We start from the raw sequence: 20218 nt of genomic DNA, 5'->3' as shown, positions 1-20218 counted from the left end.
TTTCTGTGTGGAGTCTGCATGTTCTCCCAGTGTTTGCGTGGGTTTCCTCCGGGTGCTCCGGTTTCTTCCCACCATAAAGACGTGCATGCTAGGCAACTAGGACTACAGTTGAAAATCAGCTGACGGCATTTACAGAAATGTTCATTAATGTGCATTGTCCTAATCTAATAAATAAATTATGCCCCCCTTCCATTTAGCGCAGACGTTTTATTCCTTTTAGTCCGTGTTCGTGTTGGCCTACTATTTTCTTTTCCCTTGTCCCCCTGTACTTGTGTAAAGTGTCCTTGGGTTTCAGGAAATGCGCTGTATAAGTTAATATTACGTTTGTTGCTACAGCAATCACCTAATGCTTTGGCTCGTGACACAGTGACAGTGATACCTGGTTTAGCTCACGAGACATCCAAAGTAGACTAAGTTACCGTAGCAACACTTGAAATGCAGCGATGCATCTGTAACGTATTCTCTTATTGAAAATGAATGATATTCTGTCTAAGCAAAATATTCATTACAACTACTGTATATGACCTCCCCGTAATGCTAACTCTGTAATCTACAGTGGGTAATACGGCACTGTAAAGAAAAAATCTTTAGGACAGCATGTGTGGTAAAAACACTACTGCTTTTGTCCAAAGGGGCCGCTAGAATCAACACAGACTGAAAGTTATATAGCCACTTTAAGCTACGTTGTGTCTGTTTTTTTTTTTCTTTGGACGTGCGCAAGTAACAGAGGTGGAGAGAGAAAACAATATTGAGGGAATCGCGATCCTGCTCTTTATTTTGACAGTTGAAATCGAAAGCTCGTTTCGATCAATGTTCGATTCAGAGATTGTGAACCCCATTATCTTCATACATGCTACTCATCTTGGTTTCTTGGAGTAAGTTAGTAAAGGTTGACATTGCATCATGTCATCCACAGACTTACGCCCAAAACAAAACTCACAACATTTAAAATACAAACACCAAGCCCTACAATTAAAATTTGCTTTGCTCAATTTGGTTAAAAACGTTGCTCACAGCTCTTAAACAGCCGTTGTTCTGAACCTCCCAGCTTATCTACAGGAAATGATGGGTGTAACTTGTATATATGTTTGTACATTCTTTCCTGTGTAATTTTTTTAATAGTGGTTCTTGTATTGTGTTTTATTTATTATTTCTTATATATTCTCTGTGTGTGTTGCGTGTCTTATATTTGCTGCTGTAGCACTGAAATTGCCCAATTTGGGATCAATAAAGTCTATCTAACCTAATCTAATTCTCTGGAATGTTTGGAAATGATTCTCACCTTGGGTCCATCAAATTTATCCCGCTCATTATTTGCCTTCTGTGCCTTCTCAGCCATCTTCTTCTGCATCTGAGGTCCTCTTCCAAAGAAGATGTAGTTGACGAAGGCATACTCCAGCAGAGCCAGGAAGACAAACACAAAGCAGCCCATCAGGTACATGTCTATAGCTTTGACATAGGGGATCTTGGGCAGAGTCTCTCTTAAATGTGTGTTGATGGTTGTCATGGTCAGGACAGTGGTGATCCCTGTAAGTAAAAAAAAGAAATTAAAAATCACCAAGTTGCAAAAAAACAAAAACAAAACACAACTAACCTCAAATACAACCTGCATGGTCATGACAGAATACAGATGCAGTTTTTCAGACAACTTCCTAAACTTCCTTAGACCATAAGACAATTATCCAGACACAGTTTTCTAAAAACACATGGGAACTTGTCGATTGATTTTTTATTTTTTTTATTTTTATGTGTTGATTTTTATTTAAAAGTTACTGTCTCCAGATAAGTACAAATCAGAAAACAGAGTGACTGAAAGAGGATGGGATAATAGACAACAACTTAGAGTTTAGGCAAGAGTGCAGAAAGAAAACACACAAAAATGGCCAAAAGGAAAAAAAAAATTACATTTTGTATATATACACATGATCTAATAAGACATACATAAAATAATTAGGCAAAACACACATAGGCTGTTCATCTACTTTATCACATGACATGTGACCACCTCATGTTTCATGTTGTAAGAAGCCAATTCTCCACCTTTAAACATGACTGGGCCTCTGACATGAAGATCACCGGGAGAGAAGGGGACTTTCAGCATGGAATGACTACACCATAAAAACCTCAGTAGACAAAACATTTCATTAAAACTTGTGTGTGACAAATATATGTCAACATCTAAGCTTTGTCTAGCTGCTTTGTCTAGGAAGTGATTAGCAAACTCTGAGTAGCAAACTCAGATTTATATGTATATTTTTAAAAAATTATGCATGGAAATGTACATAAAAAAATTGTTTCATCGAGATGCATCAATAATCAGTTTAGAATCGAATCGTTGGCCTCTGAATCGGAATCGAATCAAAAGGTGCCAAGAGATTCCCACCCCTAGTCCACACAGCATTCCAGGATGGGAGAGAAACGTGCTCTGGTTTATTGGCATTTCTTTAAACCAATCACAATCGTCATGGGCGGTGCTAAGCGCCGAGCGGAGCCCCGGTGCCACTGCAAAATAGCCTCGGGAAGGAACTTGTGAATATGTGTACGTTCAAAAGTTGTTTTAGTCGTGCAACAGAAAACTCAGATTGGACAGAAAGTCTAGAAGAGATCTGAGGAGCAGTTAACCATAGTCCTCAGAAATCCACCGGAGTTTAGAACGCCAACACAAAGGAAGCAGAAGGTGAGGGACATCCCGCCGAAAAGAAGGATATATAGCGGAATTTCCAGCGGCAACGGAGCAATCCCTCTTATTAAGAGAGAGCATTGTATTTTTCTGTCAAGGTCTCACCTTGAGTCATTTTCATCAGCTGCAGGTACAAACATTTCCATCAAACCTGATTATAACATATGTTAAACCGTTAAAAGCCTTGAAAACCTTGAAGAGGAAAGTTCCTGGATGCCTCTTCTAAACAAGTTTGAATTTCTTTAGTTTGGATAAGCAAAAAACGCTCCACTATATGACCATCATGTAGCATACAACGAGTGAACAGACTCAGCATATACACAACAAACAGCAGTGTAGTAATTCTCTGGATAAGGTGCACCATCAACATTAAATGTGTCTGTGTTGTGTTTGTGTCTCCTGGATGGCTCACCAACCTGGACGCTGTGTCTATTTCTGTCGACTCTGACTTATATAATTAAACCAAAAGTGTTGCACTGTACAGTGCTGGATGTGTGTGGGTGTGAAGAGCACTGTGGGTTTGTGGCATTGATTTCTGCAGAACAAAAAGAAGAGCAAGAATCCAAAGTCTCTCAGAGCTCAGGAGGAGAGGGTTACTCAACAAATCCCCGACATATTTTCAGTGCAGTACTGCAGACTTTACTGCTGCTGTCTTTGACATTACATCAGCTAAAAGTACAGGGAAAGATTACCAAATGATAATCACTGATGACATATTGTAGATGATGAGAACGTCCAATCATAGCTTTAGGAACCGTAACTAGGGAGGTCTGTCGAGCTTTTGATTATTTTTTTTCACTTGTTAAATAAATGTGCGTGGGGCTGTCTTTTAACATTAAAAGTAATAAATATACTATTTGAAAACACAAACAAGTATGTAAACTAAGCAAACAGGGTTATGTTGAAATTAAATAATAGATAGATGGATAGAAAGATGGACTTTATTAATCCCAAACTGCGAAATTACTCTGTTACAGCAGCAAATTACAGACACACACACACACAGACACACACACACAAAATACAAAAAACACAAGAAATATACTAGAAATATTAAATAAACATAAAATAAGATAACAAAAGATCAAAATACCAGAACTACTGAAAAAAATATACTTATAGAGGAATGAAAATAATGTACATACAAGAGTAGAATAAAATGTACAACCTACATACATAGTGTATATAACAAAATAAAATATGTATAGGGTAATATTAAATATAATAATGTGATGTTACATGTTTTCTTATCATACTTATAATACTCGGACTAACTAGCGCTACAGTACACTCCAAGAACAATGCTGTTTCTTGATTTCCACGTCTTCGACATGGATCCACTGGCGAGGATGGAACATGTAGCTTTGGCTTCAGTCTTTAAACATGATATCATAATATGTAGCTGTGAAGTTAACTAAAGACCCCTTTTTACATGATTCTAATTAAAAACGAGTTAGCAAGACACATTTATAAAAGGAACTGAAGACGGTGTTTTCAGTAAACTCATGCAGCTAACATTAGCTTAATTAGCGCGCTAGCTACAGCTGATAAAATCTTCCACTGACAGTTGTTGTTTTTAGCCGGTAAAATCGGTGGTCGCTGCCGGCTAAAAATGAGAAGCCTGCTGATATCTCTGATATCAAGGACGCATTGTTTCAAAATCAAGAATTTTTATGATATATTTGCCACCATAACTTAGCAACCTGTCAATTACCGGATGTACTTAATCTATAAACCATGCAGCTGCAATGAGATTCCAAGTAAAGACTTCTTAATGCCACACTTCATTTCCCCCTGCCAATATATGACGCCTGGTAGGTATCCCTGACAACGTAGTTGTAGCACCATAATGGCAGAGAGAATGGAAACATACATTGAATCATCGCATAGGCAGTGATTGAATTTGGATAGTAGCCTACAGTAAGTGTAAATGCTGCATTGATCTCACAGTGTGTCAGACAGTGGTCTTCTCAATGTGGCAGCGCTACAGCAGGTCTGATCCTGCCGAGGTGCTTCTAACTAAGCTGCTCAAAATGTTCTACATTGTTTCAGTGAATGACTACGCAACTGGGATGTAATGAATGCTGCAATAATGTGCTCTTCCTTACAGCGTAACGCTAGATGCTGAATGAGGATTTCCATTAAGGCAAAGATCAATGCAGTCAGGGATGGTAGGGTGTTTTCCTGTGGTGAACAGAGCCTCGTCTTTGTTTCAGTCCCGGAGGCCAGTGGAAAGTGTGAGTCTTAGATCCAGTCCAGTCTCCTATTACACCATTCATTCTGAATCTGATATTTATCTATTCACATACAGTATGTATGAAATAAGTGTGGGAAGAAGTCACCAATAGTGCTCTGCATGCATTTAAAATGGATGAAAGTCACATAATCCTTTTCTTCTTTTTACGATAACAGTGCTGATACGCGGGGTTCAAAATTAACTTTTTCGTCCACCAGCCGAATGGCTTGTGAATGTTCAAATTTGACCAGCCACTGAATAGATTGCCATTGGTTTTTTGGCTGGTGAGTGAAACAAATCTACCAACCACTTACATATTTTTACTTATTATTTTTTCTTACATTTGGCTAGTAGATGGTGCCAATTTGAACCCTGCTGATACGATACCTTGGTTGTGGTGCCGATATCAAAACAATGACTTTTCTCTTAATTTGAGTAATATAAATGCTTTTCTACAAATCCAGTTTTCCATTTAACAAAGGAGGCTAAACTTCAAACAAGCGGGTGCACACAAACTTTGCCTACATTAAAATGCAGTCATAATGTATGACTCCCTGTTTGGTGCTGAGCTGACAGGAGGAAAATGGCTCCCTAACTAGTCTCTCATTGCCAGACCTTCCTCCACAGCGCTGCAAAGGAAGGTCTGGCTAGTCCACACAGCATTCCAGGATGGAAGAAAAACGTGCTCTGGTTTATTGGCATGTCTTTAAACCAATCACAATCGTCAGCGCTAAACCACAGACACAATGAAGGTGCCTCTGCTAAACAGCCTCGGGAAGGAGATTGTTTTGGTGGAACGTGTACGTTCAAAAATAGTGCAACAGAAAACTCCGATAGGACAGATAGTCTAGCTAGCTGTCTGGATTTACCCTGCAGAGATCTGAGGAGCAGTTAACCATAGTCCTCACAAATCCACCAGAGGTTAGAACGCCAACATAAAGAAAGAGGAAGGTAACGGACATCCGGACGAAAATTCGGGACATCCGGCGGCACCGGAACAATCCCGGAAATGAAACATCGTCGATGTAGACTACTCCCTAGCTAACACCCTCAAAGTACATGTTTAGCTTGCGATATAACATTCATTTTTTATTCTCAAAATGTTGCTGGTGCCTCTCTAGGAAGACTAACAATTTAAAGAACCGACCGGGACACCTAGCAAAGAGAGCCGTGAGACTACACCAAAATATTAAAGTTGCAGGCCATAAAACAAAACAGTTAACTAAAAAGAGACAGCGTTCAGGGGGACTTCAGACTGGGGTGATCATTCTCTGTGGATTTGTCACAAGCAAGACCTTTCACATTACGCGCATCATTTGATTCATTTTTTGTGTGTAATTTTTGAGGGGCTTTTATTACTTTTTAATTTATAGAGCAGCTGAAGGATGACAGGAAAGGAGGGAGAGAGGGGGGGGATGACACGCAGCAAAGGACCATGGGTCGAATTTGACCCTAGCCGCTGCCAAGGACTCTCAGCTTATATGGAGCACACACTCTACTGGGTGAGCTAAAGGTTACCCCATTTGATCCATAGTTCATATAAAAATGTTTATTAGTGCAGCTTTAACTCCAAACACTGAGGCCTAAAATGCATGGTGAACTTTTTTCTAAATCTGGAGTGAAATAATGTAATAATAATGTAATGTTTAAGTTAAACCTAGTCCTCACTTTGCTACAGACCCTTCTGCGAATCCACACTAACTATTGAAAAGGAAAGGAATCACTTCCAGACAGTTTTAGAAACAAATAAAATGGAATTGGAAACGTCAGATCCCCTGTTTATGTCCTCTGCTGGCCGACAACATCCCACCTATTATGCTCTCAGGTCACAGCGCGGTAAATTACATGAACTTGACATGATCTTCTAACAACCGCTCAATCACCTTTACAATCTCTCTGAGACGGAAGAGAGGCCATCACTCATAAATACATCTCACAAAACAACCCAGTTTCTGCTCTGTAGCCATCCATTCAGAACTAATTCATTACCTCCCATTGCATCTCATCTGTTAATCTGTCCATTACTACCTGAGTGAGTGAGATAGTGTAAATTGTTTTTGGAAATAGAGGAAAGTAAAGAGGAGATTTCCGAGTCAAATTCTGAGGAGAAAAATTAGCCTCCTTTGGGGAAAAACTGTGCAACTTTGCAGCAAGTTAAAAATAACAGTAGGAAAAAAGTAAGAGTGTTAAGTGTTCTTCTGAGATCGGCTCTGTGTCGAATTTGTTTTAATGGATTGCACCTGATCCTACCCACCTGTTTTAAATAGGCTGGACTGTGACGATCATTGAGCCTGCACACCGAGGAAGACTATAGCTGAAACATTTGGGGTTGGTACTGTGCATGGTAAATGCAAATAGAGCTACAGATGTGCTAAAATGACACATCACTGGACAAAATGTAAGACCTTGTTTTGGAGAATCTGTAGCATCACATCATACGTGTTTGATTGTTTTAAGGATCCAAATTTGTTTTTGTTTTCTTAATTTCTGAACTTCTGAAGTGTTCCTTGATTCACAGAAACTCCTCCAACAGCCACATTCACCACAATCATTCTCTGTCAAGAGTCAAGTCAAGTCTCCACTTTAATGATGTCATAGTTTAAACGTGTTCTGTCTGTTTTTTAGCTTTGGGGCAGAGGTGGTCACTGCTCACCAGCCTTCAGCCCCACACTATCAAACACAAAAGACATCCGACTGAAGGTTAAGCGACAGAGCTGAGATCAATCTACTGCACAGGACACATCATACCTAATGCAACTCTGGCAGCCGAGGCGTCATAATTTATCCAGAACGACACCCAGGATAGGATGGTGATGAGGATGGAGGGCATGTACGTCTGCAGGATGAAGTATCCGATGTTTCGCTTCAGCTTGAAGCTCAGAGACAGTCGAGGGTAGGCACCTGCAGGGAAACACAGCCAAAAGGAAAAAGCCCTTTTTAATTCAAGAGCAACGAGGGGATGTCTCGCACTTTGTTTTGGTTCCTATGGCAATGGCCTCACAAACTGGTTTCATCACCATGGAAACAAGCAAGCGTGGTGCATATTGCAAAGCATCTTATGACGTTAGCCTTGAGATTATGTGTGTGCAAACACTACAATGCAGAGCAAAATATAAAACTGTTTTCACACACATACACTGTTAAAAGGAACAGTTTGACACAACAGGGAGAAAACAGCTAGCATTTCTGAGATGTTGGGAGGCAGATTTTGTTACCTTTGGACGGAGCCAGACTAGCTGTTTCCCCTGTGTCCAGTCTTTATGCAAAGATAATATTTAAGATAAAGTTAAGCTAATCAGCAGACCCAACAGTTTTCAGTGGTGATCCAGAATGAAAATCCGCACACTGTTTTTCTGCTTAGGGTGGAGATGTTTTAACATTCTTAAGAGTTATTCTTAAGAATTATTATTAAGAGTTTTATTTTAATATTTTTAATTTGTTTAAAGATTTGTGGGAAATCTGCGCAAAATTCTGCGGAATTCTGCATCTGCAGATTCAGTGTGGCCCTGCTAATCAGCTGCTGACTGTAGCTTCAGTTCAGCTTGTATGTATCATACAGAAATGAGGTGCAGGGTTTCCCCCAGAAAAGTTGTTTAGCCCGGTGGCAAGTTAATTTTTTCGAAGAGGACCCGGCTGGGCTGATGGCAGCATTAATGTAGAGCCAAATAGTTTCTGTGATAACAGAATCATGGATGGAATCATGGATGGAATCGCTAAAATATAAAACTTTTAAATTTAAAAAAGCTATAAAACAGATTTCATGGGGCCCTACATTAAGTTAGTGCTAAAAGCTAACTGGAGATTCGAAAATATAACTACGTCTATGTTTCCAGCTGAGCCGCTCTACCTAACTGGAGTTTTAAAACGTCATGGGCCACCAGGCTTGGAATACACTGGGGGAAACCCTGGACTTCAGAAGATTTAAGACTTTTTAAGGTTAAAAAGCATCTTTAGACAGCCCTTAGAGTTTATTAGCATCAAGATTTGACCCTGATTGTAATGAGCTCTAATAGCCCTCTCTGTATTATCTTCTCAGAAATGTTCGGACAATTTCCATCCTACATTAATTCGACTGCGGGAAAAATCACTGTTCTGGTGCCTCTGAGTTTTTTTCTTATTACAAGAGAATAATTCATGCTGTCTCTGCCTCATGAATACATTATATTACTGTAAGTACATCCCCCCTATTCTTTTATCAAGAGCTTGAATCATTATTCCCATATTCTGGTGTTACAGTGAGAGAGGTCACGGTATGATGCAAATCCTCGTAATTAGGAAAGCCTAATGTGCACATGGACTCTCGCAGGAAAACAAAGTACAGGAGATCCACTGATATTTGGGTGCCTCATGTGAAACTTTAAAGTAATAATCCTAAAGATTTTCCTTTAAATGAATGTCTGTTACGTAACTATCTATCGCCAAATGAGATTGAGCCTATGGCCCGCTGATGAAAGCCCTTGCGGTATTACAAACTGAGTGTCTGTGGCGACATTCCCTTGAAAAATCACAAACAGTTATTGGCGCGTTTTCCATCACCCATCAGCGGTCGGTCTGCCAGAGAGGGTAGTGACAAGTTACATTGCATGGTAGCAGTATCACATATAACATGAAAATTCATCTTGTCAGGATTCAAGTAATGCGTTTGTGTCTGAACAGCAGCGGATCGAACCAATCAGCGTCCGGTGAGAAGCTCCTGGCAGCTACGGGCGTGGCTTATGGGTGTATGTGACGGCCGCGACTGTTCGTTCAAAACAACAATGGCGGACGTGATAGACAGATGGTTCATCCAATCACCTGCCAGATATTTTTTGAAAGTGCCTGCCCTTTATTAAACAGTTTCCAATGATGGCTTCTCAGATGGTTCTGTGTAACAAACCATTTGGCGTGTCAGGTTAAGTGAGATCCAATGTTGGATTACTTTTTCTTATTGCATGGGCGATTTTTGGGGTAATGCATATGTAATAACTTATTTTAAACAAGGTCAGCCCTAGATTGTCTCTTTTCTCACTGGTTTAAAGTGGGTGTGGCCCAGCTGGAAGAAGATGATGTCAAGTACCTCTGTGCACCAATCAGGATTCAGAATTAAAATGTTTCGTTATTTGGTCAATCCAGTCTGACAAAACCACAGCGACACAGTCCTGATAAAGCAGATTAGCTGAGTGTTTGAAACTTTTCATAAATAATACCTAAATGTTTTTAACTTGATGTGGCGTATTTAGTCATGACGTCAAGAAGTACTTCAGAGCTCCTTTAAAAGCATGAAATTGACCATGAATTATACCGCATGTGGACAGAATTACTGTGAACTCACCTGTGGAAAAGACCACGTTCCTGGAAACCAGTTTGTAGTCGACGATGGAGAACTGAGGGAGCTCGATGCGTGTCACCCCGGTCACAGCAGTGTCTCCTCCTTTCCAATAGAACTCTATATCATCTGTTGTGTAACCATCTGCAAACAGGGACACAGGAAACATGCAAGGTGTGACTCGAGTTGAAAAACACCAAAAAGTGCAGCCGTCTCATTTTGTATGAAGGCTAAAATTAATTATGTATTTTTATTTGCTTAAGTGAAATCTGGGGGCCTAATAGCTACAGTTGATTTACAGTAAGTGCTATGAATCACATGGACTCGGCTGGCTGCAAGTGCTGATTGCATGAGATGTAAATCTTCATGGGAGTGTGTGTCACTGCAGGCAGACACACGCATGGGATCCATAACTGTCGTAGTTTTATGGCAGCACAGACAGCCAAACATGTCATCAAGACTGATGAAGTTGGAGTAATTATTACTGTGCTCTACTTTGGAAATCACTGTCTGGTTCAAACCCTTCTGGATGGACACAGTAGCTCTAACCGCAGAGGGTGAAGCAAGCAATCTCATTGAGATACGACAGCTTAATAAATCGAAAGCAATTCCGCAGTCGGTGCAGTTTCTGTCTCCATGAGATGAGGAGTGTGAGAACTTTTTTTTATGGGAATCACAGTGCTGTTCATATTTTCAAGGGGTGAAAAAGTAGAGGTGTCCACTGTATTTCTTTACCAAGAACAAGATGTGAGCCTTAAACTTACAACTCTCAATTTCCAGAGTGCAATTCTGTTCGTCCAGCGGGTACCTCCTCAGATCCATCATGCAGGCTGCAGTCGTGGTGATTCTGAATCAAAACAAAACCATACATTACTTTGGTGACCTTTTTTTTTAATAGTGTGTCATGTATGAAGACACATTATCAAAACATACTGTCAAAGAGAGGAGATACAATTCATAGAAATGTGCTCCCTTACAGTCTGTGTAGAGACGAGATAAAAAGTCATTTCAAATAGAACACATCCTTAAAGCAAGAGACAAACATCCTGGCAAGGCAGTAATATTCATTATTATTTGTTTGAAAGTCAGACTCTCTGTCAATTACTGCAAACGGCACTTCCAGGCTTTACAGAGCGGCAGTGTTATATTAAGAATCCAGAGTCCTACTAAATATGAGAGACAACTTATGTGATATGAGCTGATGGGAGACCCGCTGTATTAGCGTTAAGTTGTGAGAATTGCAGCTTGAATGGCTTCAGCAAAACAAATAAAACATTTAGCCACTGTATGCATCTTGGGCAGCTATGTGATAGCCTAAAAGCCAAGAGTAAATACAACCAATAAACATTAGTGATGGATTGTGGACCAAAGTTTGAAACCACTACAGGAGGCGATGTGAGATGTTAAAAAATGTGTGAATGCATAGGCGTAATTTACACTGGGGGTGGGGGGGTAAACTGGCCAGTGCAAACCCCCCCCACCCCCCAAAAAAAAAACTATTATAATTTCCTTTACATAAATAAAGACATTTGCACCATAACTTCATGCAGAAAAGGCAAAAATTGTTGCAGAGATCTCACCCCCCCACCAGTGTTGAACCCAAAGTTAAGCCCTTGTGTGAATGCATCCCGTTCTCCAAGAGGCATATGTAATCTTCACTGGATCAGACTGGAGTGTGTGAAGGCAAGGAAGTGATCCAATCAGATGTACTATCTATCTGGCTAATTGGATGCATGTACACTATGTGTAAGTGTAATTGTTAATAAAAGTGTATCATATGTTGATTTTATCAGGATATGAGACACATTAAGTGTTAATAGGCCTTCAGCTCTGCAATCAATGCTTCAATCTGTCTTCAAGTAGCTGTTCCATTTTTTCTTGCATAATGCCCTACTGGAATGGGAATTAATGAAGATAACATCAGTCATATATAGCCATTTCTTATATAAAAGCTGTTATTCAAATAATGTAAATATTATTAATGTTATTTAAATGTAAATAATATATATATATATATATATATATATATTTTTTTTTTTTTTTTTAAAGATTATTTTTTGGGCATTTTTAGACCTTATTTTCACAGGACAGCTGAAGACATGAAAGGGGAGAGGAGGGGGGAATGACATGCAGCAAAGGGCCGCAGGTCGGAGTCAAACCCGCGGCCGCTGTGTTGAGGAGTAAACCTCTATATATGTGCACCTGCTCTACCAACTGAGCTAACCCGGCCACAAATGTAAATAATATTTAATATTTAATAAGTGGCTACTACTATATGAAAAAATAAAGACTGGTTGCTAAAAAAAAAAAAAAAGGCTGGGTAAAAGAAAACACACCAAAGGGAAAATGACCTGTATTCGACTTGGTAAATTCAGCATAATGTCCACATATTTGCATGAAAGGTGCTATAAAAATGAATTATTATCATTATTATTACAGTTTATATCACTGTTATAATGTAACATTCTGGGAAAAAAGAAATGGACAGTGAATTTATCAAGACAACAGGTAAATATGGAGGAGGTTTTGAGGAGGAGCTAACACACTGAGGTGAATAAAGGTCCTGCCCACTATAAGAGCAGCTCCGGTAACAGCAGTGCTCACCTGAGGCCGTAGAGAACAGTGCCGTCTGGGTGTAGCCGAATCATACGGTTCTTAACAGTGACGCCGTGAACAAAGGACTTCTTGTCGTTGAGGAAGTAGGTGTCTGGGACCCAGAGCTGGTCTGCGACTCTGTTGTCTAGTGTCAGGTTGAGAGGGATCCCTGCATAGGCCAGTCTCTTATCTCTCCAATACTGCTGGAAGTACATCGTCAACGTGTAGTCCTGTGGGGAGTTAAAACAGCATCATGTAGTTATACTCAAAAATAAACATGAGCCAGAGAGATGCAATCATACTATATAGCAGATTAGGGCTGCTTGATTATGAAGAAAAAAGAAATCACAATTATTTCGGTCAATATTGAAATCACGATTATTTAACACGATTACTTTACATTACATTACATTACATTACTCATTGACTTTTGGAAAGATGTAGTGTTTATTGTACTTAAAAAACAGTGAAACAGTTAAACAAAAGAACAGTGAAATTTCCCTTAATACTTTTCCTGTTGAACTTCTTAAATTTCCTTTAAAATAAATGATATAAATAATATATTTAAATGTTGGCTGAGTGAGTTTAGCGTTCGGCAGGGGTGAAAGTGCACGTGTCATTCAGAACACAAGACAGAATAAGAGTTTACTTGCAAAAACGTAATGTCCAAAATAACTCATTTTCTCATACATTGTTTTTGTGATCGTTAGGAGCCACAGTCGAAATAGCGATCGAAATTCAGTTAATTGCACAGCCCTATGGCAGACACAGTATAAATAAAGTCATTTTGTTCCAGACGTTTGCAATTTCCTCAGGTCAGTGTTGCCAACATTGTCCAAAACTAAAGCCCGACTTTTTTTTTTACAAGGTTATCAAATTCAGCGCTGAATGTCTTCAGCCCAGAGCTCGGGACGGATTTTTTCGTAACAAAGGTGATATTTATAGAATTGTCAAACAAGTCTAAATCTCATCAGTCTGCCCTGTGTGACCATAAGTCAAGACCTGTCTCAATGAGAGAAACCTCTCTCAGCTGTTCTGTGCACAAGACTGGCAGTAGCCCTCAGACTATAGATTTCCATTACTGCAGGCACAGCACCAACGCTAGGTTTCAGTTTAGTGACTTACCACACTGCATAGATAGATAGATAGAGAGATAGATAGATATATAGATAGATATAGAGAGATAGATAGATAGAGAGAGAGAGATAGATAGATAGATAGATAGATATAGAGATATATATATATATATATAGAGAGCGAGAGATAGATAGAGAGATAGATAAGATAGATAGATATATATATAGATTTCATTACATATTAGCAGCCGTACATGCAATGACATGAGGCTATTTCAATAATTTATTGGGCGTTCATTCGCAGCTAGCTCCACAAGTGGATCCATCAAACACAAAAGCTTTTCGAGGCCTTTAATGGCGCTCTTTACTAGCTCGCTTTGGCTTTGTTCTGCTGACTAATGCTCTCTTAAATAAATAAGCAGGTTTCAGGAAATAAACAAAAACTTGGCAGTGCAGTAAAAATGCCTACATTTCAATCCTCTGGTGCAATCACGTATTCAAAATAAAGTGTTCAAAAATGTCTAGATTTCATTTGGATATGAAAATCAATACCAGCAATTTTTATTATTATTATTATTATTACTACGAGTTTAGTCTGAGTGGTTCCTCACCTCGGAAACTGCTGACCTCATTTTGACAAAATAAAGAATTGCATTATTTTTGTTGATTCTCTTTTTACTCTGTACACAACACACATTGGTGCAAAGGGGCAGCTGCATCATGCATGGCTGACAAACTGTAGGCTTGTTTTGTGTTTGGAATGAATTACACTGTGCGATTTGAGTGACAGTACAATATAATATAATATTGATTCCTATGAATAATTCAGTGTATATGTACAGTCAGAAGACGTTCTATTCTCCTACCATATTTTAAAAAGTTGCATGTAGTTACTGAAACATAATGTCTTTTCATGCATTCAATGTCCTTTTGGTTATATAGAGTAGGGAGCCTGGCCGATTATCAGGGCCGATATTTGGCACTTGCAGACTATCTGTATCGTCTTTTATTTTACGATAACCGATAAAGTTAATTAATTAAAAAGTGCACTGCTTTGGCTGCGCTACAGCTCTGTCAGCAGTCTGCAACACAAACTGTTAGCATACAAAAAACTTCAGGAAGCTATTTTTGAGTTTATTTATTATTTATTTTACTGTGTATTGTGTTTCAAGTTTGAGTTTTATTAAATAATAGCTCAAAAGCATTTAAACAAACTTTTGTGTTGGAGTTTGTAACATTCCAAAATGTTAATTTTGACTAAAAGATTTTCATTTTTACTCTAAATGCAAATCGGTTCCAAATATTGTTTCATTCACTACTAATAATCGGAGAGGGCCATGAAAAACCAGTATCGGTCGTCCAGTCATAGAATGAAATTAATGACACTCGTGACTACATTTCTATTACATCTGCATGTAAAAGAATGCCTAAGACATTTCTTCCCGTTGTCAGAGTGGGTGTAGGTTCTGTAGTAATCAATGTGATGCAGTATGTTTCCAGAAACAATCCCTGGCTTGAGACTTGGCTGTTTCATTTATTTTTTAGAGTCTTTTTAGCCTTCGCCCTCCCAATTCTCTGTCCCCCCCGTGTGAACAGAAGATGCCCTCATTACGCTCTCTCCCACATGAAGCTGAGGTGTGGGCTGGGTGAATCAGCTTTACACAACAGCTCCTATACTACAGAGATGGAGCCCATCTACCAAGCCTCTCACTCAGCGTCTGGACCACGACTATTTCAGTCAGTGTCTTCAACAGTGCTTTAGCATCTCAGAACAAATCTATTCCACACCATGCTCACTGTACACAGTGTACAGTACGCCCTCCTGCTCCCAGTGCCCTGTGGAGGGGTTTTAGTTTTTGTGTACAGGTAGAAGCCCTCTGGCAGCCACACTGCATGGAGGCTCTCTGTTTTCTAAAGCACTTAGATTTGTTTTAAGATTATTACTGCTAGCAATGTCATAATATAATGGATTTGATAATACAAATGAGGAAATGCAATTGTGATTCCCTAAATATTCCCACTAAATTACCAAAAATATATATAGTAGAGCTCGAAATATCAGCCAATACTAGCTTAGCGTCAATGTTCCAACATAGTTTTTTCAGTTTTTCGACCCTTGCCTGTTATGACTCTGCTTCTAGCCCTAGTGATTTAGGTGCCTCTGACTTGTATTTTTTGACCTCACCCTTTAACTGTGATTTGGACACTGCTACCTGGTTTGTAATAAACCTTCTTGTGAACTGATCCTCTGCCTTGAGTCGTGCAATTGAGTCCATACCTGGTTTAGATCTGATAAAGTCAATGGGTTATACAGTTGGATTTGTCTGAAAACACTCTGCTCTTTGATGAAGCTCTCAAAGTATTTTAGAGCGACACATATTCTGCTGAGGAAACAAATCCCCCACACACATGACATTTTTGTTAAATCAACACAACCAAACCATATAAGGATGAGGCTGGGGTGGTGGAGGGAGCTGTGGTAGCAAACGGTGTAGGCATAAGCATTTCAGCAGAGTCACAGTGAGAAGTGTCAGGTTATAATGGCCGCACATGAATATGATAGGACATTCCTTGTCAGCCAGTCTAGAGCCACACAGCCAGGGATTGTGATGCATGAATGAAACAGCTGATGCCAATCAGCTAATGCAGACGAGACATCAGTACACTGCCTGAACTAATGCTCCATTTATGATTACAATTAGCTCCTGCTTTCTATAGAATGTTGCAAAACGCTTTTGAGTTCCTATCCACGATTCCACTGAAAGTCATTAATGATGATATTGAATTATGTTCCAGCACTATTGAAAATGAACCTTCAGTGAAGACAGAGTTTGAGTGTAATAGTCCATTGTATGGCTAATTGCCATATCTGATAACCAAAAAGCTTTCCAAGAGGAAAGGACTGTGGAGGATTTCAAAACTGTTAACTAATGACAACATTTTGAAAATACATACTCCTTACTCTGATTTGTGGTGGTGCTGTTTGTTGTCAGATATGTAGACCACAAGAGACAGAAAGAGGTTTGTTCTCAACACCAGTGAGTAAATGAGGCCCAGTGGGAGGATGAGACTGTCGTGTCATCTTCGGCTCGGAGAGTTCACAGTCTCGTGCTCAGACATGGTTACTGTGTGCCAGTCAAACATTGTCTATGTCAACTTAACACCAGGATGTCTGCTGGGAATACAGGAATAGCACTCAGAGATTGGGGGGCTTTTCATCACTCCATAAGACAGCTAAGCGTTCCCAGTAGAATTCAAAAGTGTACTATATATGTTTTACAAACCGTGTCTGTGCATCCTCCCACACGACATTGTACAAGCCTTTCATTAAATAATTCCATTCCTTTCACCACCTTATAACAGTATAAGTGCTATTGTATAATGAGAGCAAAGTTGCAGGTGATCTATTTTTGTGGAGTGTGGCGATGGAGGCTTTGAGCAGTGTTATTCTCCACAGAACCGTCACTGGTTCTGACAAACACTAGATCTTAGACAAGCTGAAAGAAAGGGTCTTTTTAGTTCCAATATTCATTCTTGAGATAAAAAAGGCATATCATTTTAGTATTTAATGACCTTTATACTTCAATGCATCTTGCTTTATTTTAGGCCAGGTGTCAGGTTAGATACTAGTTGTAAGAACAACAGTGACAGTCTTTATTTTAATTTAGCATGAAGTGACGAATTATGAAGCTGTCCTTTAAGAATAACCATACATTGACCATTAACAGTATTTATATGGTGCATGATTAGATACATTAAGATACAAGCTTATACTTTAGCCATGACAGATCATCATAACATATCTCATCAATATATTAATAACTGTAGAAACAAAAAATATTTAACAATTAAAGCCAAGGCAAGACTTAACTTACAAACGCTTACTCATCTCTAAAAGCCTTAGCAGGGTTCGACAATGGTCCAGGGCCAGTGTTGGACAAGTTGATAAACGGGCCATTGACAGGGCGTTTTGGCAATCACAGTCACGAGTCAGTTCACCTGTGAAGCTAACTGGCTGAAGCTAACCCTTAATTACCTGACAAGATTTGTTCTTGCAGTCAGTATTTTCACCTAGTAAAAGTTTCACCTCAGCCAGTAGCTTCAAAAACGATATCAAATGAAGCGTATGGGGCTACTGAAAGCAAAAAGGGGGTTCATAGTTTCATGCAAAACACAGTACACCTGGGTGGAGGAGGACAATGGTGGTATGTACTGCTCAGTTTCAATCCCCTGCCAAGGCCGACCGAGAGGGGTTGTTTTTCAAGGGGACCAATAACAGTTTTATAGAAAAGTGTCTTTTTTCCGGGCCAGTAAAAATATACAAGGGGCCAGTAACTCTGATCTACAGGCCCGTGGGGGGGAGGAAATGTTAAGTTGAACATTGCTCAGTTTTTAACCTAGGTTAATGACATTTGTGAGTTTGGTGGAAAAGCATAACATTGGAATAAGTAATAGTATTTTTTTCAATCCACTAGTTTGATCAGATCAATTTCAATTACACACATGGCAGATTATTATTATTATTATTATTATATGTAAATCTGATAAAAACAAGATGTGCAGTCATTCAGCACCATTATGGCCTCTCGATTCCTACTTAAAGCTGTGATAATTATCTTTTTAAACACAACATGGACATGCTGTTGCTTTATAACGTTGCGAACATGTGGTCAAACATTTGCTTGTTTACACATCCAGCAGACATGTAGATGCAATATATTATGAGGGAAAATGGCATGATTAGAACATCTTGATGTCCTAAAACCATGCAGGAATTGTATGCCAATTGTGGGTTATCTCAGCTTACTTGAGGCACTCATAGCATTTCCTCACATTGTACCCCCCTCAAAAGTAACTGATTGTATAAATCAAAAGTTCTTCAGCCACAAATAGTTTCACCTGAATCAGGTGTATTAACTCAGTAAAAGCATGTTAAGTTCCATCTTTATTTCAAGCACCCTGTAAGAGTGACGAGTAGAATGATAATGCTGCATGAAGGGTTTATAATCCTGTAGGGTCACATCCCACTAATGTAGCTCAGCGTAAATTCTGTCAGGGAGACTTCAATTACGTTATCTCTCTTCTCTTTAACTGATCAGCTGGGCAGTGGGTGTTTCGGTTCTGTATACCAATTAGAATCGGGCACGTATGTTCTAACCAATCACAGCATGATTACCATGTTTTAAATCTGTTCTCTCTCCTGCTTCTGTCAGTTGTATTTTCAGACGAGAGTGCGACCCGCCTCCTCCCCTTCTACCTCCAGGCATTTTCGACGGTGTATCGGTCTTCTCCCGGCTGACGGCTCGTTTTACTTCTACGGATTTTCTCACCACCACCACCAGTGTCTAGATTCCATTGGGGGATGTGTTTGGTTTTCCTAAACATTAGAATTGTATAGATACCCCTTTACAATGGAGTCTAATCTCCAAAAAAATATTATGTTTGTACTTACTTGGTTATAGCTTATTAATAAATGTTTGCATATCTGCAACGGAGTTTCTCCTGGTTGAATAACACTAAGTGCAGCAATGTCCCTGCACAGTAGAAAAGTCAGCATGTTGTGTACAGTATAGAGACTACACTAGTGTTTTTGGCTGAGTTCTCCTTACCTTGTGCGTAGCTGAAGCCTGCGGCTATCTGATGTGTTATGTGGCTGACTTATTAACTAAGCCCTTCAATATAAATCTGGGAGAACATCTTTAGTATGACTTTTTTAAGGGTAACACTTCCTCCAGGCAGAAGGTGGATAATGTTAAAATGTCAAAATTGATGGGGGTTTTAGCACATGATGGATTTGTCTTCCAGCTGACTCATGAATAAACGTGTAACGCCGCTGGGAGGATCTGCTTTACAGCTTAAGGACGTTTTTTTTTGTGCCTGGACAGGTGTTTCTTCGCAAAGTATAGAAACCCTGGTGGGACATACCTAAAGGAGTGATGTCCCCAATAAATACACAAATACTGCAATTTGTTTCTGCAGTTCACTTGTGTAACATGAACGCCTGGTTAAGTGGGAGTTTTAAAAATATCAACAGAATGGAAAAAGGACACAGAGCAATCTTAATTTCCAAGCTAAAAATGAAGGAGTGCAGTGAGTTAAATGAGAAATATATTAATAAACTCATTTCCTAGACAACAAGCTCTGCAGCTCGCCCACACAGGCTATAATGGGCCAATACCTTGTGTGACTCTGGCTGTTTGAAAGCACGCCGCCAACACCTTTATGCTCTCCACTTCTCGGAGGAAGAGAGAGCCAGTTCTGCTTTGGTCTGTTCAAAGACTTAGACTGAGCAATCACACAAGTCTTTTACATTGATTTACCATTCA

At 39.4% G+C, this 20218-nt stretch overlaps 1 protein-coding gene and 1 long non-coding RNA gene across 5 annotated transcripts in view; one reads left to right on the top strand and one right to left on the bottom strand.

Moving 5' to 3' along the window:
- The window catches only part of gabrb3 (gamma-aminobutyric acid type A receptor subunit beta3), a 67510-nt gene that overhangs the window by 10945 nt on the left and 36347 nt on the right, over nucleotides 1-20218 (bottom strand). For all 3 annotated transcript variants that reach the window (XM_036006942.1, XM_036006940.1, XM_031309443.2), the window contains 5 exons: nucleotides 12826-13046; nucleotides 10986-11068; nucleotides 10228-10365; nucleotides 7665-7817; nucleotides 1283-1527 (listed from right to left, as the gene is read on the bottom strand). In XM_036006942.1, the coding sequence (XP_035862835.1) occupies nucleotides 1283-1527; nucleotides 7665-7817; nucleotides 10228-10365; nucleotides 10986-11068; nucleotides 12826-13046 (840 nt within the window). The remainder of the gene's footprint in view (nucleotides 1-1282; nucleotides 1528-7664; nucleotides 7818-10227; nucleotides 10366-10985; nucleotides 11069-12825; nucleotides 13047-20218) is intronic.
- Nucleotides 7079-8211, top strand: LOC116057020. Of its 2 annotated transcripts, none has more exons than XR_004898712.1 (2): nucleotides 7079-7260; nucleotides 7542-8211. It is a non-coding gene; the product is annotated as an uncharacterized LOC116057020 (long non-coding RNA). The 2 variants fall into 2 exon arrangements; XR_004106713.2 differs by having other exon boundaries at nucleotides 7090-7253.

Source organism: Sander lucioperca, chromosome 11 (genome assembly GCF_008315115.2).
Source record: "Sander lucioperca isolate FBNREF2018 chromosome 11, SLUC_FBN_1.2, whole genome shotgun sequence".
NCBI lineage: Eukaryota > Metazoa > Chordata > Actinopteri > Perciformes > Percidae > Sander > Sander lucioperca.
Note: the sequence above shows the minus strand (reverse complement) of the source record. Positions and strands in the feature narration are given on the sequence as shown.